Source organism: Netta rufina, assembly GCF_964035555.1.
Source record: "Netta rufina genome assembly, chromosome: 10".
Taxonomy (NCBI): domain Eukaryota; kingdom Metazoa; phylum Chordata; class Aves; order Anseriformes; family Anatidae; genus Netta; species Netta rufina.
The window spans coordinates 7,782,612-7,806,763 of NC_140133.1; the positions used below are offsets into that span (position 1 = coordinate 7,782,612).

At 56.5% G+C, this 24,152-nt stretch overlaps 2 protein-coding genes across 5 annotated transcripts in view; one reads left to right on the forward strand and one right to left on the reverse strand.

Annotated features, from left to right (window-relative positions):
- Positions 1-1,984: 1,984 nt before the first annotated feature.
- Positions 1,985-8,113, forward strand: LOC311213068 (semaphorin-3D-like; the record flags this gene model as incomplete). The annotated part of the gene is made up of 17 exons (XM_084292890.1): positions 1,985-2,117; positions 3,728-3,888; positions 4,033-4,095; positions 4,245-4,364; positions 4,474-4,567; positions 4,674-4,802; positions 4,902-5,047; positions 5,445-5,559; positions 5,642-5,711; positions 5,807-5,951; positions 6,028-6,250; positions 6,369-6,445; positions 6,529-6,570; positions 6,776-6,933; positions 7,032-7,096; positions 7,223-7,356; positions 7,426-8,113. The coding sequence occupies 17 exons, from the start codon at positions 1,985-1,987 to the stop codon at positions 7,792-7,794; spliced, it is 2,244 nt and encodes a 747-aa protein (XP_084149016.1). The 3' UTR covers positions 7,795-8,113.
- A 348-nt stretch (positions 8,114-8,461) lies between these two features.
- RAD54L2 (RAD54 like 2) overlaps positions 8,462-24,152 on the reverse strand; it is a 56,716-nt gene continuing 41,025 nt past the window's right edge. For 2 of the 4 annotated variants that reach the window (XM_084293027.1, XM_084293026.1), the window contains 16 exons: positions 23,788-23,970; positions 23,381-23,514; positions 22,497-22,693; positions 21,433-21,775; positions 20,386-20,563; positions 19,503-19,754; positions 18,881-18,999; positions 18,465-18,580; positions 17,348-17,447; positions 16,806-17,011; positions 15,813-15,988; positions 14,856-15,052; positions 14,545-14,741; positions 13,963-14,052; positions 13,290-13,382; positions 11,630-13,117 (listed from right to left, as the gene is read on the reverse strand). In XM_084293027.1, the coding sequence (XP_084149153.1) occupies positions 12,129-13,117; positions 13,290-13,382; positions 13,963-14,052; positions 14,545-14,741; positions 14,856-15,052; positions 15,813-15,988; positions 16,806-17,011; positions 17,348-17,447; positions 18,465-18,580; positions 18,881-18,999; positions 19,503-19,754; positions 20,386-20,563; positions 21,433-21,775; positions 22,497-22,693; positions 23,381-23,514; positions 23,788-23,970 (3,570 nt within the window). In that variant the 3' untranslated portion in view covers positions 11,630-12,128. Of the gene's footprint in view, positions 10,213-11,628; positions 13,118-13,289; positions 13,383-13,962; positions 14,053-14,544; positions 14,742-14,855; positions 15,053-15,812; positions 15,989-16,805; positions 17,012-17,347; positions 17,448-18,464; positions 18,581-18,880; positions 19,000-19,502; positions 19,755-20,385; positions 20,564-21,432; positions 21,776-22,496; positions 22,694-23,380; positions 23,515-23,787; positions 23,971-24,152 lie in introns of those variants that run through there. The other 2 variants (XM_084293028.1, XM_084293025.1) reach the window with 2 other exon arrangements.

Sequence of the window (24,152 nt, forward strand, 5' to 3'; positions counted from 1 at the left end):
CCTGGGGGGGGGCTCAGCCCCCTTCCCCAGCTTTTAGGGCCGCTGGATGTGTGTGACCAGGGGATTTGTCTCACCCTGCCGTTTGCAGGCAGTGCCTCAGCGCCCCACTGCCACCCCAGCTCTGCTGTTGGGGGTCCCACTCCATCAGCACCCATCCCCTCCCCATGGAGGGCTCCGCTCCCACCCCTGGGCTCCAGGGAAAGGCTGGGGGGGGACACACGGTGGCTTTGCCCCCCACAGAAGGGGACAAGGCTGACAGCTGCCTCTGCGTGACGGCACGGCGAGCGGGGCGCAGCAGCTGCCGGGGCATCCATCACATCCCGGGGGGGCTGCGCCGAGCCCTGCCACCCCTGGACGTGAGATGTGGCCTCGGTGACACATCCTGGGGCACCGCCGAGCACCCAGAGCGCATCATGGGGCCACGTGGAGCTGTGGGGAGGTGAAGGACGGGGGCACGGCATGGTAGCAGCCGTCCCATCCTCCTGCCCTTGCTGGCTGCCAGGTTTTGCCCCGTTTCTCAGCCCCCCACCCCAGGCTCCCCCAGCTGCTGCTGGGGCCCCTCCGCAGCCCGGCTGGCCCCAGGCTGTAACTCAAGAAGGCAACGTCCTGAGCGTGGGGGCTCGGGATTAACAGCCAGACAATCGGGGTCTGTGGGGCTGGCACTTGGCAGGGGGTTGCTGCCGAGCTCTCCTCCGGCACGCTCTGTCCCTGGGGATGGAGCTGCTGCCGGGGCCCTTCCGCCCTGGAAATTTGCCTCTCTGGGGCATGGCTTTCACGAGCGAGCTGTATTTTCTGGAGGTTTCTGAGCACGCTGTAAGCTGGAGGGACTTTCCTCTTCCTGGCGTTGCTCCATCTCCTGCAAGACCTTCTGCAGGAGCCGGTCTCCGAAGGAAAAGCCCCCAAATCCCCCAGCACCCAGAGCGTGGGAGCCCCAGGAAGGCATTACCCTGCTGAAATTCCCCCGGCCCGGCAGCCTGCCCTCATCAGCAGCTCCCTCTCCAAGCCCCGATAAAAACAGTCCCAGCTCAGGACAGTTGATTATTTAAAGCTGTCGGCAGTGTTTAATTTAGCCCTGGATTCATCACCCGCAGCTTGTTTCCATCCGTGAGACACCCGCTCCCCCTCTCACAGTGTAAACTCTGCAGGGACCGGCTCCTCTCCTCCAGGAGAAATTTGGGGTGATGGGCTGGGGCTGCTCCCTCCCTGCCCTTTTCCACCCCCTTCGCAGCCGGGATGCTGCCGGTGGCACGAAGCCGCCGCTGGGTCTCGCGGTGCAGCGGACGAGGGATGTGCCACCCCCGTGTCCCCGCAGCCTGGGGCTGTCCCCGTGTCCCCAGGGAGGTGGCTGTGCCCTGGCTGCCACCTTCAGAGACTTTAGAGGCTGGCCTTTTCCCTGCTTCTCCAGCAACCCTGTGCGCGTTGGTAGAATAAACCCCTGCCAAATCCTGGGTGCAACCTCTGGATGAGCCCTGGGGTGGTAGAGGGGGTCTGGGGGGCCCTGAGAGCCCCAAACCTCGTCTGGAGGCACAGCCCAGTGCTGCTTCTTGTGGGACAGAGGGAACAGGGCAGCTGGAGGTGCTCAGCTCCCGGTGGTGTGGTTGCTCCTGCGCAGACCTGCAGGAAGCCCCCAGCCCCTGCACCTGAAGCCTCCACGCTCGTTTAAAACCCTTCCACTGTGGGACTCAGAAGAGCTGAAAGCACAGCAGGAGGGTGGGTTTCAGAGCTGCTGCAGTGCAGGACATGCACGAGCAGGGCTAGAAATGTCTCCTTGTCCTGACCTGGCAGCAGCCAGCCCTGCCACCCACCCCTCCACGGCACATGGGTGGGCACCAAACGAGGCCATGAGGTCCTGGATGCACCCGGGGGGGCTTCCAGAAGCGTGCCTGGGTGCGGGGCAGCTCCCGTGTCCCCCCCCATGGCCACCCCCTGCATTTCCCCAATTTTCTCCCCTTGCAGCTGAAGGCAGCAGCTCCACAGCGGCGCGATGGCGAGGACGGGGGCTCCCCGTGGGCGCAGGCTGCCGCTGGCTGCCCTCCTGCTCTGCGCCCTGCTGCCGCAGCCGGACACCGCCGGGGCCTGGAAGCAGCACGCCCCGCGTCTCCGTGTCGCCTACAAAGGTAAGGGGAACGCGTCTCCGCGGGGGCCGGGCTGAGTTTTCCCAGCCTGGGCACGGGCAGGGGGACGTGGCCACGGTGGCACCACAGCTCTGATGTCCCCCAGCAGCCCCCCTGTGCCCCACCTGCCATCTCCCTGCCCTTCCCGCTGCATCCCTGCTGCCTGTAATTATTTTGTGAGGGCTTCAGGGCAGGCTCTGTTTGTGCTGAGGGCTTGGAGCAGGGTCCCGGACAGCCTGGGGATGGGGCGGGCTTGCCACGGAGGTGCCTCTGGGTGCCAGGGGACATCCCCGGAGCAGTGGTCCTGCTGGTGGCCCAGCTCGGGAGCAGGCGTCGGGGCCAGCTTTTGGTCCTTCCTTGGAGCCGGAGCTGGGAACGTGGAGGGCTCTGCCTTCAAAGCCCCGTGGCCAGACGTGCCAGCAGCCCTCCGGTCTTGGGCAGGGGCAGGAGAGGAAGCTCCCAGCATCAGGAGGGCTCGAGGACAATGGGAACGGCGGCAGGGGATGTGACTCAGGGACAGCAGCGGGCAGGTTCAAGGACACAGCGGCGCAAGGAGCTCTCAGGTTTAAAAAAAAACTTCAGAAAGAAAAAAAATAAAAAAAAAGAAAATCGAAATCAAATGAAAGGACCTCGGAGAGCCCGCCTGCCTCACGTCAGGCCCCAGCAGGGGGGAGGCAGGGGGGCAGCGGGGGAAGACGCAAGCAGCCTGCGGGGAGGAAATGACAGCAGCTGAGGCTGTGGGAGCGGAGGAAGGATGGGGCACGGGGTGCGGGGCCGGGAGCGGTGCTGGTGGCTTCCCCCCTGCTGGGAAGGGGGTTTGGCCATGCTGGAGGAGGCTGTGGGGTCACTGTGGGACCTGCTGCACCCACCGGGGCTGGCACAGCTGGCGGGTGGCGAATGGGGCTTCTGCCGGGCTCTGGTCCCCTGACATTTGGCTGCATTTGGTGGCTCAGGGTTTGGGTCACCGGCACCGAAGACGTCTCCGGTGCAGCTCTTATCAGCCTGCAGCAGCGAGGGGATGGAAACCCCTCAGAGGCTCAGAGCCCGGCTTCCCCCGGGCTGGGGGATGTCCTGTGGGGCCGGCTCTTCCTTGCGCCCCGTGCAGCCGGGTGGTGACCCCAGGAAGCCCCGGGTCACCCTGCTCGGAGGGTGCAAAGATAGGGGGTGGGACGGGGCCGTCGCAGTGGTCTTGACAGGGAGGAAAATCCCCCTGGCCTTGGGAGATACTGAGCACGAAGGAGAGGAGGTTTCTCACCCAGTGTCTCTGCCACTGTGCTGGTGGGACATGGGGGTGCCAGCCCCATCCTCTCCTGAGGACCCAGCACCAACGGCAAGGGCAGGGAGGGGAATGCAGCTGCTGAGCCCGTTCGCTTGGTGGGAAGCAGCCTGGAAATCCCTGCCCCAGGCCCAGGCAGGTATCAGTGCCTGCAGCACGTGGCCAGCATCTCCTTCCTCGCCATTTCCATCTCCCAGCCCCGCTTCCTCAGACAGAGCCGTGCCCACAGGGCTCCAGCAGGGTCTCCCCTCGCTCAGCTCCCGGCAGTGGCTCGGGGCCGTGCAGGGAGGTGCAGCTCGCTGACGGGCTGCCCTTCCTCCCACCTCATGCTCCTCAGACCTGCTGAAATCCAACAGCTCCCGCCTGCTGCTGAGCTCAGGGGACGGGCTGGGTTTCCAGGCCCTCCTGCTGGATGAAGACAGGGCCTGGCTGATGGTGGGAGCCAAAAACCACATCTTCCTGCTGCATCTCGACCATCCCGGCAGAGAGCCCGAGAAGGTCAGTGCTGGGCAGGGGGTGCAGACGTGCTCCTGGGCCGGGCTGCCCGCTTTCTCCAGGGGCAGCTCTGGCACCCAGGGCCACGTCCCCTGAAATTGTCCCAAATATGTGCTGCTGCCCGCGCCTCGGGCGCTTCTGTCGCAGATCTTCTGGCCAGCCTCCAGGGAGCAGGTTGAACACTGCCGGCTGGCGGGGAAGGACGTGGAGGTGAGCAGGGCCGGGAGTCCCCAGCTCGGGGCTTTTTGTGCCTCGGCGCAGGCACTCAGCGCCCAGAGACCCCAAACCGCGGGGGGCTGCCTGCAAAGCTCGCCGGCTCGGGTCCTCCCTGCCAACAACCACCTCCTCCCCTTGGGCAGACCGAGTGCGCCAACTTCATCCGCCTGCTGCAGCCCTACAACAGCAGCCACGTGTTTGCCTGTGGGACGGGCTCCTACCAGCCCGTCTGCGCCTTCATCCAGCTGGGAGCCCGCGGCAAGGTGAGCGGCACCCGGTGAGCTCCGGCCACGCTGCGGAGGGACCCAGTCCCCTCGAGGCTCCCTCCTCCATCGGCTGGCGGAGCTGACGTCTCCCCCTGGGCTCTGGCAGGGCGCCCTGATGCGGCTGGTGACCCACTCCCTGCAGTCGGGGCGAGGACGGTGCCCCTACAGCCCCCGGCAGCCCTTCACCGCGCTCCTTGTCGGTAAGGGCTGGGGGCGCAGGGAGCCGGGGATTCTTGGGGACGTGGCATGTGGGGGTCCCACGGCTGCACCCCCAGCTCCTCCACGTGCCCCCCGCTGACCCCGCAGATGGGGAGCTGTATTCGGGCACCTCCAGCGACTTCATGGGCAGCAGCGCCGCCTTCTTCCGGACCTGGGTGCGCGGGGCCGAGCAGAGCTACATCCGCACGGAGCAGAACCAGGACCACTGGCTGCACGGTACGAGGGGGGCCGTGCTCGGCACGGTGCCCTGCTCCCACCTCCTCCCCCGTGGCACGGGCACGCCTGCACGGGGTGCTAGCACGCCGTCGCTTCCAGAGCCTGCGTTTGTGGGTGCCTTCGCCATCCCCGACACCTACAACCCGCACGATGACAAGGTCTACGTCTTCTTCCGTGAGACGGCGCTGGAGGCTGGGCAGTGGGACAGGCGGCACATCCATGCTAGGGTGGCCCGGGTCTGCAAGGTCAGTGGGCTCAGGCTGGGATCACACAGGGCAAGCTTTGCCCCCTTGCCGGACACACGGGGAGCGCTGCCTTGTGAAAAGCCACTGTCCCTCTGTTAGGGTTGGGCTGGGGGCTTCCAGGGGTCCCTTCCAACCTTAACCACCCCGTGCTGGTTTGCTGAGCAGGAGCCTGGTTCCCACCTCTGCCTGTGCTTTGCTGCATGGCAGTGAGAAAGCCCCAAGTCCCCTGCCCCACTTGGTGGCTTCCCAAGCACCTTCCCACCCCCGGGCACCCCACAGTGGGGCGAGGAGCAAGGCTGGGGCTGTCACTGCGGGGGGCTCGGGTGTCCCGCTGCGGGGACAGCCGTGGGGGTGTCTTGGCGGGGCTGGGCTGGGTGCAGCTCTCGTTGCCCGGCAGAACGACGTCGGAGGGAAGCGCAGCCTCATCAACCGCTGGAGCACGTTCCTCAAGGCCCGCCTGGTGTGCTCCATCCCGGGGCCGCAGGGCACCCAGACGCACTTTGACCAGCTGGGTGAGTGGCAGCCTGCCCCAGCCGCCCGGCCGGGAACCCCCCCCCTGCACCTCTGGCTCCAGCTCCACCTCTCTCTTTGCAGAGGATGTTTTCCTCCTTCGCACCCGGGACCCTCAGAACCCCCTCATCTTCGGCCTCTTCACGGTGTCCAGGTGAGCCCGTGCCCAGGCGTGGGGCAGCCCAGCACCCCCAGCCCCTCTCCGCGGCTGCCTGCGGTGGAGCAGGGATGCTGACAGCCACCCCGCAGCGGTGTCTTCAGCGGCTCCGCCGTCTGCGTCTACTCCATGGCTGCCATCAGGGCGGCCTTCAGCGGCCCCTTCGCGCACAAGGAGGGCTTCGACTACCGCTGGGTGGAATACAAGGGACGCGTCCCCTACCCCCGGCCCGGCATGGTAAGGAGCTGGGAGGGCAGCTGAGGCAACACAAGGGGTCGGCCCGGCGGTGACCCAGCTCCTCGTGTCGCCTCAGTGCCCCAGCGAGACGTACGACCCCCTCCTGCGCTCCACCAAGGACTTCCCCGATGAGGTGATCAGCTTCGTGCGCTCCCACCAGCTGATGTGGGAGCCCGTGCAGCCGCAGGGCCGCCAGCCCGTCCTGGTGAGGGTCAACGTTCCCTACCGGCTCCGGCGGCTGCTGGTGCACCGGCTGGAGACGGAGAGCCGGCACTACGACGTGCTCTTCCTCGGCACGGGTAGGGCCTCAGCCCGGCTCTGGGGCCGGGGTCGTCAGAGGGTGGCTGGGTGGCAGGAGTGTCCCCCAGCCCCGGGGAGCCCGGCCCCACCAGCTCCTTCTCCCGCTGTGTTTGGCAGATGAGGGGAAGGTTCTGAAGGTGGGGCTGGCCAGCGGCACCGAGGTGATTAACCTGGAGGAGATCAGCGTCTCTAAGGTACCGCAGAGAGCGGGTGCATGAGGAGGTGGGAGCAGGGACCCCGGCCCTCAGCCTCACTGGAACCCCTTCCTCTCTTCCAGACACCTTCTCCCATCCTGGACATGAAGCTGTCACCAAAGCGGGTGAGTCCTCCCTCACACTGGTACCTAAAGGGACGGGGTACTCGCTCCATCCTCAGCGTCCCTTGGCCCCAGGGCTTGCACGTGTTGGGGTCCTGCTCCCACCAAGCAGCCTGCTGGTGCCTGGCTCTGCTCTGCTGTCCCCACACCTCCCGGCAGCCTCAGCCTGGTGCGGTGCTGAGCGCTGCCGTTCTGCTTGCCCGAGCAGCAGGAGCTGTTGGTGAGCAGCACCCAGGGGCTGCTCCAGCTCGCCCTGTACCGCTGCGAGCTCTACGGCAAAACCTGCACAGACTGCTGCCTGGCCAGGGACCCCTACTGCACCTGGGACGGCAAGACCTGCGCCCCGCACCAGCTGACAGAGAAGAGGTGAGCACCCGCTGGGGCCACCCCGCTCAGGGGCAGCCTGCAGACAGTGGTGGGTGCCTCCACTTGGTGCCACCGTGGTCCTGTCCACCCTCCCACAGGCGTGCCCGGTGCCAGGACGTGCTGAAGCCCGATGTGCTCAGCCAGTGCCAGGATACAGCAGAAGGTGAGCACCAGCCCCAGGGTGATGCTGGGATGAGCAGGCAGCAGGGCACTGGGGAAGCCCCTGGCACCCTCTGTCATCGCCCCTGCACCGGGTGCCACGCGCTGACCCTGTCTCATCCCCGTGCAGGGACAGCGGTGGCCACAGAGAAGCTGGTTTTTGGCGTGGAGAAGAACTCCACCTTCCTGGAGTGCCTGGCACGCTCCCCACAGACGACGATCCGGTGGCTGGCGTGGCGCGGCGAGGGGTCGGGGCTGAGCGAGGTGCGGGGAGGGCAGGGAGGGGGCGCGGGGTGGCTCGGGGACGGTGACCTGAATCTTCCCGTGCACCAGATCAGGACCGGCGGCCACTTCGCGGTGCTGGAGCAGGGGCTGCTGATCCGCCAGCTGGGCAGGGAGGATGCCGGCACCTATGAGTGCCAGGCCGTGGAGCGCTCCTTCTCCCGGCCCCTCACCCGCTACAGCCTCCGCGTCATCCAGCACGAAGCGATGGAGGTGCCGCCGTACCGACGGAGCAAGGGGGTCGAGGGCCCCCGGACGGACCCGCGAGCCTTGGGGGCACCGGGCACCAGCCTCGACACCTACTGCAATGCCCTGTGGCACCAGGAAAGGCAGCGGCAGAAGGCCTGGCACCAGAAGTGGCAGCACCGCTCCCCGGAGAGCAAGAGCGGCCGCGTGCGCAGGCAGCCCCAGGCGCTGTAGGGGCGAGCTGGGGCCGCCTGCTCTCTCTCTTGGTCCTTCTCGCAGGCGGGTGCCAGCTTCGGGACTGCTCCATGCGTCCAACCGCAGGAACTGCGACTACCTCAAGCCACGCCGAGCCCCTCCGCCTCTGCGCGCACCCCAGGGTGCACGACGGGGTGAGGGCGCGCGGCCTGGACCAGCTCTCCCAGACACGAAGCCTCGGGCACCCTGCAGAGTATTTATTCTCCTCGGTTTTCTCCAGCCCTTAGGTGTGATGGTTATTAGCAGCAGTGATGAAGATGGGGGGGCGGGAATGGAAACAAACCATTCTGTACCTGGCCACGGTCACAGGTCCCCGGACCCGGTGTCATCCCCAGCGCCTGCGCCCACCCCCACCCACCCCAGCCCAGGCTGCTTTTACAAATTCCAGACAGAAACAGGCAGTTATACCAACTTACAATTTATTATTTTTTAAAAAAATGACATGAAACACAAGTAAAAATAAATACATCATATAAACAACAAATTGTTCAAAGTCTCTGCTCTGGGAGATCAGGCAAGCACGTCCCGTTCGACAGAGAGAAGAGGGAAGCACATGGTCATGCGTGGGGCACCGACCCACCCACCCTGCTAGAGATACTCCTCTTGCCAACCACAAAAAGACCGTCCACAAACTAAGGCGGTAGTAAAAAAAAAAAAAAAAAGAAAAAAAAAAAAAAGAAAAAAAAAGCCATAATAATAACAACCCCAAAACAACAGAAAAAAAAAAAAAACAAAATGAGACTCATCGATGGATTCATTCAGGCTCCCCCCGCAGGCGCGGATCTGCCGGAGGCTCCAGGATGCCACTGCCGTGGGAGCCGCGGCTGTCGCCCCGTGGAAGGGGCCGTGTTCTCCCCTCGAGTCGCAAGGAGCCCTCATCCCCCCTGCAATCTAGCTGGACTACGTTCCCCTCGAGACCTCTCCCCCACCCCACCCGTCCCTCCCAGTCCTCCCAAGCCCGGATTAACAAAATTCATCAGAGCGCGGCACGGCACGCCAGTCGCGGAGGCGTTTGCTGTACCTGTCCCTTTCGGCCTGGAGCCCATCCACAAACCGAGAGCGATTCTCTGGGGTTCAGCTGACATCGTTAGGCCAAAATATAACCATTTCTGGTGAATCCCCCTTTGCTTGCTGCAGTATTTTCCTTTCTGTGCCTGCCCGTATCCACCCCACCGGCATCCCAGCAGATCCTGCCCTGCGTGGGCTGCTCTGGGCTGCGTTGCCCCCACCCCACCCCGTCCATGGGCCGACCCCTCCCCTCTGGGGCTGACTGGGGCACCCCGGGTCTTCCTCAGCTTCCAAAAAACTTTGGCAGCGTGTCCTGCACTGCTGTCCTCAGCACCACCCGCAGCCCTGCTGCGCGCCGGCAGCCGCTTCCAGCTGGTCATTTGGAGACAGAAATTCAGCAGCAAAAAGAAAAAAAAAAAAGGAAGATCTAACCTGTGAGGGGAAAGCCCCCGTTCCAGGACAGGACCCTCTGCAGCAGAACCACACGTTAGGGATGGGAGAAGGGTGGGGAGGGGAGAGGAGACCCACGGGAGAGGAGATGTAAGGGCTCGGAGAGGTCCCCTGCTGCAGGAACGCCCTGGATCATCCCCACGGAGAGCGAGGAGCAGCCCCAGGGCCCCTCACCCAGGGGTGGCAGCCACCTCCTGGCCAAGGCTCTGATGGGTGCAGGGGACCTGTCCCCCCTCTCCACAAGGGCGCCGTGGGCTGGCAGGGAGCAGGAGGGGGCACGGGGCCCTGCTGTGCTCGGCTGGGCAGCGGGGGCTCACGGCAGGCACTTGGCCAGCGGGGCACCCGGTGCTTGGCACAGGGAGGCCACCCGGTGGCACCCAGCCTGCTCCCTGCAGGCTACGGCCACCTCCAGCACCCACGGGTGTGCCAGGGACAGCTTCGTGCCTTGCTGCAGTGCAGGGCTGCAGAAAAGCCCTGCTGGGAGGCTTCCCCCAGAGGAACTCTGCTATACTGACCAGCGCCGCGGAGCTGGGCTGCAGCAGGGTGCCGGTGCCAGTCCGCTCCCACTCCGGCCTCCTCCGGGTCCTGCTCACAAGCCCGCAGGTCTCACCCCTGGCTACTCTGGCCAAGGAAAGCCCTCGCCTCTGCCCCCTTCCCCCAAATCCACCGGCAATCTGACAGCCTCACAGGGATGCAACGGACATCTGGGCGAACTCGTCATACAATCAGTGGCACAGGATTGCGCATGAGGGGGACACACAGAGCACAGGAGGGCATGACTCACAGATGCAGCACTGTCAAGTCTTTGGAGAAACTTGCATGAACACCATCAGTTAATTTGCTTTGTTACTTTTGTGGGGGGGTTTGATTTTTATTTCCATGGTGCATCCAAAGACAAGTTGTCCAGCAGTTTGCTCAGAACCCCTCGGTTTTCAACTCCTAGGATATGTTAAAGAAGAAAGCACTATTTTAATGTTTGTCTTTTTTTAAAAAAATAATTAAAATAATTTGCATAGCTAAACTGTTGATCTAAGGCTTCTATGAATGGTGTGGTTATGTTCGACAGACAATGTCCATTAAACAGAGAAAGACACTAGGAAAGCCCCGGAACGTTTTTTTATTGTCGTTGTGACACACGAGCACACACACAGCCCCTGGCTCTCTCTTTCTCTCTCAAGAGGGGAGGTCTCCAGCTCACCGTTGGTGAAGGATGACAGGACATCCTGCCCTTCCCTACCCGGTCCCAGCAGGTATCAGTGACTGCTGCTTTCACAGCAGGCCCTTAGAAGCTGCCCCTGCTCCAAGATCCCAGCCCTGCTCCGGGGCAGGCCCCCAAGGCGAGCACAGACCCGGCCTGGTGACAGCCAGATGGGGACAAAAAGGGTCCCGGACTGCAGGGCCCCATCCCGGGGCGTTCACCCCCCACACACATCCAGCTGTGCTCATGGGACCTGCACGGAGCTGCCTCTCCTCCAGAGCCCTGGCACGGAGAGGAGCAGCCTGCGTGCTCGCTGTCAGTGCCAGGGCCGGCCCTTCCTCACGCCCTCCTCCTCCTCACCAGGACCAAGCACAAGAAGCTCCCACGCGTGCTCCTCCACCTGCCCTGACACAGCGAGGGGACTCTGTCCTCCCTCCTGCTGCTCCCCAGCAGCAGACGGGACCCTGGTGGGAGCTGCCGCGGCTGCTCCTGCCCCTGGGCTGTGCTCTGGGCAGCTGGCTGCTTCTCCCCACACAGACAGCCCGATGAGCAACCACTGCAGGACGGAGGCCAGCATTTTATTATTATTATTATTTTTAATATGGAAATTAATTTAAAAATCGAAGGAAAGAGCCCCCCCCAACAATAAATATTATGCCTTGGCGTAATAAATTAAGGTAGAGGTTCTGTGCAGGGGGAAGTTGCTCCAATCAGGGTCACCAGCAAGGGGCACTGGGGCCAGAACCACGTCCCATCCCAACCTCCTCCGGTGCCTGGTGCTGTTCAGAAGCAGCAGCAAGCCCAGCGACCCCTGGATCCACTGGGCCACAGCGTGGCGGGGCCGTGGAGCTGGGGGAGTCACCAGGATTCCCCTCCAGCAGCCACCACCAGGTCCGGCATGGCTCCGCTGCTGTGGGACTGACCTACCTTGGGTGGGACCCACAAGGGCCCGGGGAGCCCTCACTCAAGTTTCATGTGAATTTGATAGAGGTTGACAAATTGTTTGTGGGGTGATTTTTTTTTTCCTTTTTTTTTTTTTTTTTTTTGTAAAAAACATCAATCCCTCCCCCTTCCCCCCCCCCCCAACACACACAATGTAAAGTCCCCCCTCTCCCTCCCCAGTAAAAATGCTTCGTCCCCAACCTCTGCTGGAGTCACTGCCTCCGGCCCGCCCCTCCCCAAGTGAGAGAAGTTCACAGATAAGGCAGTTCGTGTGAGGAGGAGCTCAGCCCTGCCAGCGGTCAAGCCCGTGCCTCCAGGCCTGCGAAGGGCAGGGACTCGTGGCACCAAGCCTCCCCCTTTCAGACAAGACAGAACAGAGACAGACAGACAGACAGAGCGTGGGAGGGAGGCACTCCTATGGTCTGCGTTACTGCTTCCCTCCTCCCCTGGCTCTTGCTCCCCCCTGGCCCTCGCAGGTCCGCTCTACGCCCCCCACCCATCTCCCAGCTCCCAGTACAATTCAGATCCTTGACAGCTAAAAAAAAACAAAAAAAACAACAAAACAAAACGAAAAGAAAACAAACACCACGCCACACCCTTCGCATCCTTCTCCACCCACTGCTGTGGCCCAGAGGGGAAATCCTGACTCCCAAGAAGGTCCTGCAACTTTTTTTTGCCTCCTGGTGGAGCTGAGACCGAGCAGGAGCCAGGCCCATTATTTCCCTGTGATCTCTATAACATCGTCGTCTTTGTCCTCGTCATTAGAGCTGCATCCCACCTCTGGGACCTCCTGGGGTTCAAACTGAGGCACCTGGGACCGAAGGAGGCCCCCGGCCGGGTAGCCCGAGTGAGGGGACACGTAGCCAGGGTAGGCAGATGCCATGCTCCTGGGAAGGCTGCTAGGCAAGATGGGGGCTGGGAAAGGAGCAAACATCCTGGGCTCGGGCAGGAGTGACTGCGTGAAGGGAAGCGAGTAACTGGGCAGCACCCCCGTCAGAGAAGGGTTTAGCATGAACGAGGGGACGCTGGCGGTGACTGAGGTAGCAGCAGAAGAGCTGGCGGTGCCGGCTGTCAGCAGAGGGTCAGTAGTCACAGGGAACACCAGATGAGGGTCTGGGAGTAAATTGGGCAGCTGGTAGTAAGAGGACCCAGTGCCCATGTACAAGGAGTTTCCTGGCTGGGAGGCAAACGGATGGGTTAGGTTGTGGTTTAAAGAGACAGGAGGCATGGCGAACCCACCAGAGACAGGGTACCCGTGTTCATACGGCTGCACGGATGATGGCAACTGGCGCTTTTTCTGCTGCCTGAGGGCTTGCTCCTCCGGAGCCGACGGCGAGCTTGACTTGCGCTTGTTGCCCCGTAAGTCCAACACCGAGTGGGCATCCGCGTGCTGGCTGGTGGCCGGCAAGGCTGAAGACGCGGAGGGAGCCATGCAGTGAATCCCAGCACGCTGCTCGGCTCCTCGAGCTGCTAGGCCAGGCGCGTTGTCCGTGCGGGCAGGGTGGCCTTGGGCAGCGTTGGTGCTGGGAGAGCTGTGCCGGGACTCGCGGGCTGCCGCGGCCTCTGCGTACTGCTGCAGCTCGCTGATGATCTCGGGGCTGTCGGGGGATATGGGCCGAGTGAGCTCCTCCGCGCTGGGGAGCTGCGGTGATGAGGCACTGTGACTGCCGTTGCTCGCGGACTCCAGCGACGAGCTCTGGGAGCCTGGAAACGAGGAGGTGGAGGAGGTGAAAGACAGCCTTGGAGGAAAAGCTGGGGACTGAGAGGCAGTGATGGGGAGATTGTGGGTCAGCTCTGAACATGGGATCAATGGAAGGCAGCCAGGGAACAGCAAATCCGGACACTTGGGCAGGAAAGCACGTGAGCAAGCCCCTACCTGAGGCAGCTGTCCGACGATCTTCGTTGCCCTTTGGCTTCCCAGTGGTCCGGATAGCAAAAATCCGCCCGTCGCTGGTCCGGATGTACGTCCCTGGAACAGAGGCAGAACAACTTCATTCAGGGTTTCTGGTCTCAGCTTAGGACCCCGGGTCGGTGAGCCAGCGAGGCTGCCTGGGCAAGAACAGGACAGCAGTGGTGCATAAGGCCAGGCCCACAGAACACGTAGGAAGATCACTGGGAGGCTTCTCCCCCCTTCCCCACTCCCCATTTCCTCCTTTTCAGCTTTCCTGGGTTGAAGCTCACCCACTCCCAACATGCTGCCAGTGGGAAACGTGGAGCTTCATGCTGGAGCTACGTTTGTTGTGGGAGCACTGGGAAATGTGTTTGGCTGCCCCAGAACATGCAATGGGTGTTGTGAGAACAAGAAGCCCAGTAACAAAGTCCAACGGCTCCTTTCAGAGGCAGAAGCAGCCACAGCTGCAATAGGCCTGAAGCGTCAGCTACAGGAGCACACCATGGGCTGCAAGAGAGCCACTGTGGAGTCCAGATCTCTTCCTCCTCTTGTATTTTTCCCTCTCGAGGGACTAACTGATGCTATTACGTCATTTTCTTTGTGAATTAGCATTGGCCAAGCCCCTATTCACGAACCTTACCAAGACAGAGGAACTTACCTTTCGTCCCTCGGATAATGTGGATGCTCTCACCAGCACTGATTCTTGCCTGTACATCAGTGGATGTGTTTGTACCCGGAATCACAATATCTGGCAGTGGGAGAAGAAATAGAACAGCGTCTGTGAAACCGCATGCCATGGGAAATGTACCACCAAACCCCTCTGTTTGCAGTGCATTTCTCTCCTCTCTGTGCTGTGCTAGAAGCAAGCCCCATGTTTAATTCTGAGTAGCACAGGAGGCAGCAGAAGCTCTGAGGAAGCAAAAGCCATGCTGCTCTGGTACAGTACCTCCCTTGCCCCAACACAAACAGCTGGTGACTCCTGTCTGGAAGCAGTACTGCTGGCCCTCTCACGGAGCTCACTCCCAACAACCTGCCAGGCACGTGTCCCTTAGACACCTGCAGGCAAAGTCCTCGCCATACAGGGGAGCTGCTCAAATGCAGAGCAGTGGTACCAGTTGCTCTGATGCCTGTCTGCCCACAGTCCTTGTGGACATCAGCAACTCACCTTTCTCCTCAATTCAGTGTGGGCATCATAACCCCCTGTGAGCATCAGCAGTTCACTCCTGCTTCAGCAACTCACCTGTGGTGGTGACAATCTTCTGCACCAGGACGCCAGCTCGCTGTAGATAGTTGATGGGGAAGTTGACAGCAGGGTTGGAACTGGAGGTTGATCCTGCACTGCCCATGGGGACGTGACGGGGCATCATAGGAATGGGGGTAGATTGAACTGGGCGGACGCTTGCCACTGGCTTGTCCTCACCCTTGAGGGCTGGTCGCCTAGTGAGAGAGGAGGGAGGGCAGTGCAGTGCTCCCACCAACAGGGGTGAGCGTCCTCAGCCCCATCATTTCACATCTACAGAGCAGGAAGAAGGGGAAGATGCAGGTACTCACCAGTTCCTCTGGCTAAAGGCAGGGATGCTCGTCAGACTCTGGTCACTGGCTGGGTAATACTGTGCGTAGGACGGCCGGGTGTAGGGGACGGATGCTCGTTTTTCCTCCTCGTAGCTTTTCTTGGCTGCTTTCTTCTCTGCCTTGGTCAGCTTGTGCTCCTTCCGGTCAATCAGCAGTGACTCATGCTGAAAAGGCTCCTGAAACCCACAGCACAGAGGTTTTGACACCAGCTCACCACAAGAGGGAACCAACACATCCCACAGCCACCCCGTCCCTGTGTCAGCACTGTTCCCACTCCAGAACTGGAGCACTGAAGCAAGGATTTGGAGGCACAGCTGGTCACAGCACAGCCTATCTGGGGCCCAGCTGCAGAAGTGACCAAGGCACAGCTTGAGAAACGACGGAGAGTCAGCTAAGCCATCCTGTCTGCCACGTCTGGGCCATCGCTCACCACGTGGGTACGTAGCACAACCCTCAAGCTGAAGGCCAGGCTAGGAGCACTAAGCACAGAGCCTACTGCAATGTCCCACAGCCACCAGAGCCCCGTGGCACCGGGCCACAGGCCCACCCCGCAGCACCACCCTACCAGCAGGGTTCTCCTTAAGGGAGCCAAGTGCTGGCTTCTTCCAGCATTGTTTTAAAGCCACCCCAGGGAGAGAGCTGGCAGCAAGCCAGGATTTGCCACTGACACCTTCCTGGTACAGCACCATGTTGAAAAAAGAGGTGCCCTACAACCTGCCCCCAAACCTGTCCAGGGCAGAGGTGGCTCTAAATGCATAGAAGATACTGTAGGGAAGGGCAGGGCTCTTCAGTAAAAATTCCTCTAGAGAGGGCCCTGTTCCCACCAGCATACCGATGTGTCTTTCTTGCCACCAAGTCCCCATCACACAGCCAGATTCCTGCAGTCCTCCTCCTGTCTACACAGTGCTGTACAGGAGGGAAGCAAGTTGTTCTTACCTTGGTGATGAGGTGAGGATACTTGAGACAGGCTAATTGTAGAACCGACTCCTTCATCTTGCTTGGATTGAGGGAGAGCTGAGCAGGGTCGGATTCTTCTTCCACAAAATGCAGCAGGTTCTCTACCTCCCGTCGGGTAAAGTTCAGCACTGGGTTCAGATCATCCACCACCCGATCTGGAAAAGGAAAGAACAGGTCGAACTGAGAAGAGAAGAGGTGGATACTGCTGCCACAGGGCACATGGACAAAACATCTATACCCAAGACTCTCCTGGGAGCCAGGCCAGCTGCCAGGAGACTCCACCTGAAGTGCAAGACGGCACACTGAGTCAGTCATGCTGGGCTGCTGCCCCTGGAGCTGGGTTTTGAGACAAAGCAGGACACAGGCAGCAGAACCCTGTTTGGGTCACTACAACCCTCAGCTGCATACACCACAAGAGCAGCTTGACAGCTGGCACAAGCCAGCACAAAAGGTACTTTTGGAACAAGGGCAGGTCAGAACTGGAGTGAATTAATTATTTCTGTCTCCTAAGTAAGTACAAAGATATCAATGTGTATTTTTATTTGGCTTTTTTTTTCCCCTCTGTTGATGCTGGAGAAATGGAGGTAAGGAGCTATTTAATAAGTAATGCCCAGTTTAAGACATGCTATGTCCAGACATGGGGGAAACAGGATGACCACAGCCCAAGTTCCCAGTCTCTTTTAACCAAGAAAATAGCAGGGAAAGTAAATGGCAATGCAGAGCACAACTGTGCTACAAGATCCTGTCTCTATAACCCTTACTGCTCTACCCCGTGTTTCTTACGGGGTCTTGTGTCACTGTTGACTCAAACATCAAACGCAGCCCTAGGATAATGTACCTCTGACAACTTCTTCGGCTGTTTGGTTTTCAACCTTCAAAAAAAAAAAGTTACGAAAACCACAGAAATGGGACTGGAAGCCAAAAGGAGGGAAAGGCAAGATCAGAGCGCCCACATGATGCCCACACACCTACCTGACATGCCCTGCTTGGAGATCTGACGGTCATAGATCTTCTTCTCAAGGGTATAATCAGACACCAGTCTGTAAATGTGGCATGGCTTCTTCTGCCCGTAGCGGTACACTCGGCACACAGCCTGGGCGTCGTGGCATGGGTTCCAAGAAGCATCAAACACCACCACTCTGTTTGCTCCAATGAGGTTGACACCCAAACACCCCGCACTGGAAATTAAAGGAAAATTTCAAATTGCTGCCTTGGCCAATATTCAAAGCTTCTAGGTAGGGACAGCCACCGCAGCCGTGCTGACACCACTGAGATTTCCCTCCAGTCATACAGGCAACTTCAGACCCACATCTGGTTTCCAAGACTGTTGTTAACAGTTTGCAAAGGACTAGGGCTAACATCTTACACCCCTAGGGAATTCAGGAGCAGGTAGCACTATCGTGCCAGAGAGTCTTTAAAGCAAAGTACAGAGGAATCTAAGAACAGAAAACACATGCACACACAGAGGAGCAGTGTGAGCTCTCCATTGCACCCTCCTCCTCCAGCCAACTTACCGCGTGGACAAAAGGAAGAGCCACACAGAAGTGTTACTGGGGTCATTGAACTGGTTAATCAGTCGCTCCCTTTCCGAGGCAGAGGTGCTGCCATCCAGTCCTGAGAAGGAAATTAAGGACACGTTTAAAAGCTCTGCCTGTCTGGGGGAATCCCATCAGAACAGACCCGCTTCCCAACCATTCAGCTTTGGCACTGTCTCCCAACCAATTCTGGGTCTTCCTCAAATCATGCACTCCAGGACCTCAACTGAACCACTCTGTACCTCTTATTTGCCCAGTCTGGCGGGTGCAATGCAGCCAGACAGTTTGGGCTTTCAACTGAAAGAACAAGCAAAACATTACTTAAGCTTGGCAAACCCAAGACTGGGAGTGCTACAGTGCACCTAGCCCATCAAGGCCCTGTATTAGGCAAGGCAGATGGTAGGCAAGAGCAGCAGGCACAACAGCCTCATGTATGTTGGAAGCTCAAGGAACCAAGAGAAAGGAGATTGTGAAAGACTTTGGCAAAACCCTGTCAACTGGATCAGAGCACAGAGAACAACAGTCTAAAGGTTTGCAGAGGGGAGTGTCAAGTCTCTGTTCCTGAGCAGCAGCTTGCTTCTGGCAGCCCCGCAAAAACCAGGAACACCACATCCACCATTCCTCTCAGTCCTGGTCTGTAAAGTAGCCAACACGAAGTAACAACTCCTGCCAGAAAAAGATTTAAAGCTGGGGAAGAGGGAAGGAGGAATTTACAGCCTCAAGGTAGTGAAACCATTCCACAGTAATTCTGGTTTCGGAAGCAAGATCTAGAAAACAGATGAACGGGAAGCACAAAAGTATCTTTTACAGTTTTAAAAAGCACCAGTGTGTGAGTAGATGTTAAAGGTGTCTAACATCTTCTGAGTACGATGCCAAAAATGACTGAGAAATTATCAGCTGGTTGTAACTGAACTGACATCATCTTCCCGAGCAAATTCCCAAGAACAGTCTGAAAAAGACTTCATCAGAAGAATGCTTCAGACGAGCATTTACACACCCAGGACAACTACAGGATGATGGTGGGATGCTTTCAGATATGAGTCCATCACAGAAGATCAGTGTCACACCAAAAGAGAGGGGGATTGGCTGCACTCACTGTAATAGTTGATGTTTCGGACCCAGTTGTGAACTCCTCCATCTGAGCCTGGAGGACTTGGCATTGGTCTCTTCGCCAAAAACTCTTCGATGACAGATAAAGTGGACAAGCTCTGGCTGTAAAACCAAGGACTCTGTTCAGGAGAAAGGCCCCAGCAGCAAAAGTGGAATATCAGAACTCTTCCCCAACCACACTAGCACTGATGGGGCCAAACCCTGGCTGTTGAAGCACACCTCTTGCTAGTGAGCTTTATAGTGGCAGAAGCATAAAATATGTGAAGGGAAAAAAGGGCCTAATACAATAAAGGAGAAAAGGGGAACTGCTACACCATTCACCCTGTGTAAAAACCTGCTAGTACCAACAGGGATTCAACTACTTGAGCATTTAGTAGGATCAACCACTGGTACTTTGCTTACCTGAAGACCAAAATCTTGTCTCCAAGCTTCACACTTTCCTCAATGAGGTGGAACAGTAACACCATCTTGGGTGAGTTCTCCAAGACACCCGTCTGGTAATCACACAAGATGTCTTTGGCCTACCGAGAAACAGGAGACTATTACAGGTGGAGTTGCTCATTCCCTGTTTAGTTCAACAATCCTGTCTCAAGGTGAGAGAAATAAGTCATTGCAGAGAGGTTGTATTCATCCATTCAGTCAGGTTCAGGCGACAACATTATTTCCAACCACTTCCCATTCTAGAAGCTCCAAATGACAAACTGCTTGAAGAATGGATGAGCAAGCATCCTCCTAACCTCTCATCGCTCTGCTCTATCTCCAGATCTCTCTATAAGAGTGTCACCTGCACTCCCGTCACAAGGGTGTCACAAAATCCCCACCCAGCTCCATGCAAACATGCTGACCGAGATGCTCTGTGGCAGAGAAACTGGATGAGAAATATCCAGCTTTCAAATAGAAGAGTCTTCTTTACTTTACTCCAGAAAGCTGCCCTAACAAAAAGAGGTACAGTCTTTCAGAGTAATATCTAGCCTACGTGCACTGGAACTCGACAAACGAAGAGTTCTCCAGCAGTGGTACTCACCCACTCGTAAGTAACGACCTGATTTGCTCTCTCCTGAAAGGGGTTGAAGCCAACGCTCTGGAGGAACTTGCTGTTGGTAGCTTCTCCAACCGGTGATGCCAAAGCATTACTCTCTGTTTTGACTTTAATTCCCTGAGGCTGGCAGCGGGAATTAGTACTTGCTGTGCCAAGGTCATCCACATCCAAGTCCTGCTCATTTGCTAGATTCTCCTTTTGCAGAGCTTCATATAACACATCAGGATGGTTCCAGATCTGAAGAGGCAAGAAAAGGTAGCGCTTAGACCTGTGCTGGCCTGCCACCTGACAACGTTTGAGAACTGAAAGCTCCCACAGCAGTTCAGCTGGAAAAATTAATATTTGATCATCTCATCACCACCCCTGCGTGGAACTGTAAGGCGTGATCAGACTGACTTTCTCTTCGTATTAAGGTAGTGAAGCATGATTCTGCCATGACACCAGGTATGGCCTCTGCCTTAACTAAGGCTCTCCTGACTTTAAAACCACCAAATTCTTTCCCTAGAACAAAACAGAAGGCCACAGTGCACCCCTACACAGCACAAATGCAGAGGAAGCTGCTTGGTTCATGCTGTACCAGAGAAATGGACAAGGTACCAGTCTAGTACTGCTTCAGCAGACAGCTGCAGATTTTTTTTGCACAAATTTGAACAAAATGTTTAACATCCCCGCACCCCAGCTCTGTAAATGGAGAGAATTCTTTGAATTCTTTTGGAACACTGCAGGAAGCTCTGAGGAAAGAAGATGTATCTAGCCAACCACACTTCCCTCCTGTTTTGACTCATATTCCTGCCTTTTCTTTTGACTCATACTCCTGTCTTTCCCTTACATAGAAGGATACTTCTTTGCAGCTCCTGCCAAAACCTACCTTACAACAGACACAGAAAGCTTTGAGAGGGTTCAGTCCCAGCCAGCCACTGTTGCCTGCATCGCGGAACCGGTTCATGAACTCCGTATAAAGGGCCCGCTGGATCTTTGACAGACGTACCAAAATGACATGTTCTTCCTTAGAGGGGAGCTGAACCTTCAGCACATTGTGACCTCGCCTGTGGAGGCGATAAAGAAAAATAAACAGAGGGAAGAGTTTCCCAATCTGATATCTCTGTGGCTGCCTGCAGGGTAAGATTTTGACTTCTTGCCCACCTGTCTGCAGGAAGAAAGAGCTCTAGTTGCATGCCTCTCTAACACGACACTCATGAGATACTCTCCCTGCAGCCATATACCAACAGTAAACACAATTACAGAGATCTCAAATGTTACAATCTTCCAGCACAGGTCACAGTGTTAGGAGAATGATGAAAGTCTTGTTTTCCATGGCAGTTGAAAAACAGAAATAAGATCTAAGGTCTCTTTCTAACTCTGCCAATGACTAAGGCACTCCATCCAAATCACTGATCCAGCACCTCAGAACCCTTGACCAAGAAACAAAGCTGATTTGTCTCCAGCATGGCAGAAGCATTGTTACTTTTCATAACTGACAGTTCATGAAATACTTTCAGATCCTTGTATAAAGGATATCTAAGAGTGCCCATCCGAATTAACTATTAAGACACTGAAATAAACCTGAGGCCATTCTAGTACAGTTAGAGGTGCGCTGTTCTCCATTACATGAGTGTTGAGCACTATAACAAACTAACTTTACTTCTACCCCAAAGGCAAAACACAGCCACAAAGACCACTCTGCAGCTGACAAATTGAGAGAAACATGGAGCTGCTAACCTGAGAAGCTCTCTGCTTTTCTCTTTATGCTTAAGACCCTCCCACACAGACAGCTAATGTAACTGTTTAAAACTCAAGCCCAAGAAGGCAGCACAATTAGCTGTACTGCATAAACTCAGCAAACAAGCAGGTTGATTTGGGGTGAAGGAGCTGGTTTTGCACGGACTAGACTGCTAACAACTCCCTGTGGACTCACCGCTGCACAAAGCCCTCCAGCAGGCTATGCAGGACGTGGCTGCGATACCTCATGAGACGGACATCTTGAGGGGTGCTGTCAATACACTGCCCGTTCAGGATGGGGCGCTCAAACATGTTGCTGAATTCCTGCCTCGAGCCTAGAAAGTCAGGCCGGACAAAGTCTACCATGCACCAGTACTCGATGAGGTTGTTCTGGAGTGGGTAGCCAGTCAGCACCACCCGCCGGCGGGAGCGGATGTTCTTCAAGGCCTGCGAAGTGCTGGCATGGCAGTTCTTTATTCGGTGTCCCTCATCACATATCACGACGTCTGGGCCAGGGCGAGACAAAGCTTTCTCAATCCCTGAGGACAAGGAACATTAAAGCGTTAGTCTGAGGTGAACAGGAGAAAGTTCTGGCTTTACATAGTCACCAACTTCACAAAAGGAAAAGGAGGGGCAGTTCTCAAAGACGAAAAGCAGTATTCACGGGTGGCAGAGAGCAAGGCTGATTCAGGAAGCAACACCATCTCCTATTTAGCATGATGTGGTCTTGATCAGACACGACTGGCCCTTGATTTCTGCTCCATGGTCTACATTGCATCATGTTGTGTGTCTTGTGTCAGATCTGACTGGCAAACCTCACACAAACAAATCTCCAACTTCAAGATACTGACTTGCACTCTTACTTGCAGCCACCCCAAAAATGAAAGACTCAACTAGAGCTCAACAACCTGTCTCCAAAGATGCAATTCTACCCAGCAAAGCTTGGTCACGTCAGCAATACTAAAAGTGAACAACCAATTCTTAGATTTGTTCTGATACTGAGGACCACAGCTTCTAGCCAAAAGTAGCTAAGACACCTGAAAGCATTTGTATTACAGGCAGGAATCAGGTGAGCACAAATATATCTACTGCAGTAAGTGTAGTCACTGGAGTCAGGACGCAGAAACTACTGCCAGTGGCTAAGACTGACTATTATTCACTCTACTAGTTCCCAGAAACAAGCAGTAATAGGTTGTTTCCGTGTGCTGCCAGAGTTGGTAGCCTGCTAGACAACAGGAACTCCTCCCCCCAGCTCCCCACCTTTCAGAAGCTCTTGCTGCCGGTCTTCCTCATCCAAGTCAATAATGACAGGGCCAGTTTGCTTCTTTGTTTTCTTCTTCCTGCCAGTGGCAAAGGACTTCTTCAGTGAGAGGAGACGGTACATCTCATATCCCATCAGCAGCACACCACCCTCTATCACCCAGTCATTCACCACCTTTGCACGTGCAGCTGTTGTTCTGAAAAAAAAAAAAGAAAAAAGAAAAAAGAAATGAAATAAGCTGTAAGCTTTCTCTCCAGTTTCAGCTTGTACCACTGGACTGGAGCCTGCTGAAGAAAAGGTCATACACAGTTAAAGTACTTTCTAGCATGAAATCAGACAGAAGAATACAACGAAACTGTATTCTCAATTGTATGTCTCAAGGACAACACAGCTTACAGAGAGTCACAGTGTTGGGTAGAAGAATCCTTAAAGTGTATGAAAAAAAATCTCAGAGGAAAAAAAGAAAAACATTTAAAATACAAGAGATATATGGTATAAGGAGCACACGTGTCAGGAGACCCAGGATTATGATAGTGTTAGCAATGTACCACTAGAAAAACACAGCACTTCTGCTCATCTCTGCAGAAGTAGCTCTGTCTCTGGCAACTGGGTTTCTGATTTCAGCATATATGGAAGAATAGAAAGGTGAGTAAGCAGAGTGAGAAGGAAGTACAAGATATAAATGTTGCATGAAAGATACAGTAAGTCTTTCCCAGGTACCAAAATCCTCCCCTCTAAACAGCATACACAGATGGAGAATGGGAAGGATCTGGGAGTTGATGGCACAGAATTAGCCCAAACTTAGCAGTCTGCAGCAGCAATTCTGGTAACAGTTCCTCAAGATGCAACCTAAATGTTCAAAAGGGCTTTTACTGGCACCTACTTGTGTTCATCATTCAGGATGTGGACTTTGAAGGTGCGGGGCTGGACCTCTTTGGAGTTGTAATCAGCAGGAAGGTTTTCAGGTGCTGGGAGCCACATGTTGAATTCTGCTAGCCAGTTTTGGAGCGTGTTCACCTGAAAGAGTTAGCGACGGAAGGACTGAAAACCCAATTGAGTTGCTCAGGGTTTTAACAGCAGAAATAAGAGCGTGGAATGCCCCCCAGCTGTGCCCAGCCAAGAGCAGCAGACTACAACATGCATACTCAGGGAGACAGGGAATGAAACGGGGAAAAGAGCAGCAAGGGTATGACAGAGTGTGATGTGAGATAGGATACCAATCAATCTCTACACAAAGAAGGAAGTAGACCAAGGAAGGTGATCAGTCAGCCTTCCGCATGGGCTACTTACAGGTACAATGGCAAGAACAGTCTTTGCCTCTGTGTGCCGAAAAAGTACATCCAAGAAAGAGATGACCTGTATGGTCTTGCCCAGGCCCATGCTATGTGCTAAAATACACCCAAACCCACTGCTGGTTTTAAATCTCTCCAAGGACTCGACCAAGTTGTCATACAGGAATCGGATCCCACCAATCTAGAGAGAAAAGTAGAAAAAAGAATCAAAAATGTGGAAAAAATGAAATAGGTTTATATTTCATTTATTTATTATTTATAGTGGCTAACATATTAGGATTGCATAACCACGAAAATATAAATGGGATGTTTCAAGTTCACTGCAGTATTTTAAGCTAGAGAAGGCTCCAAAAGATGCTATTT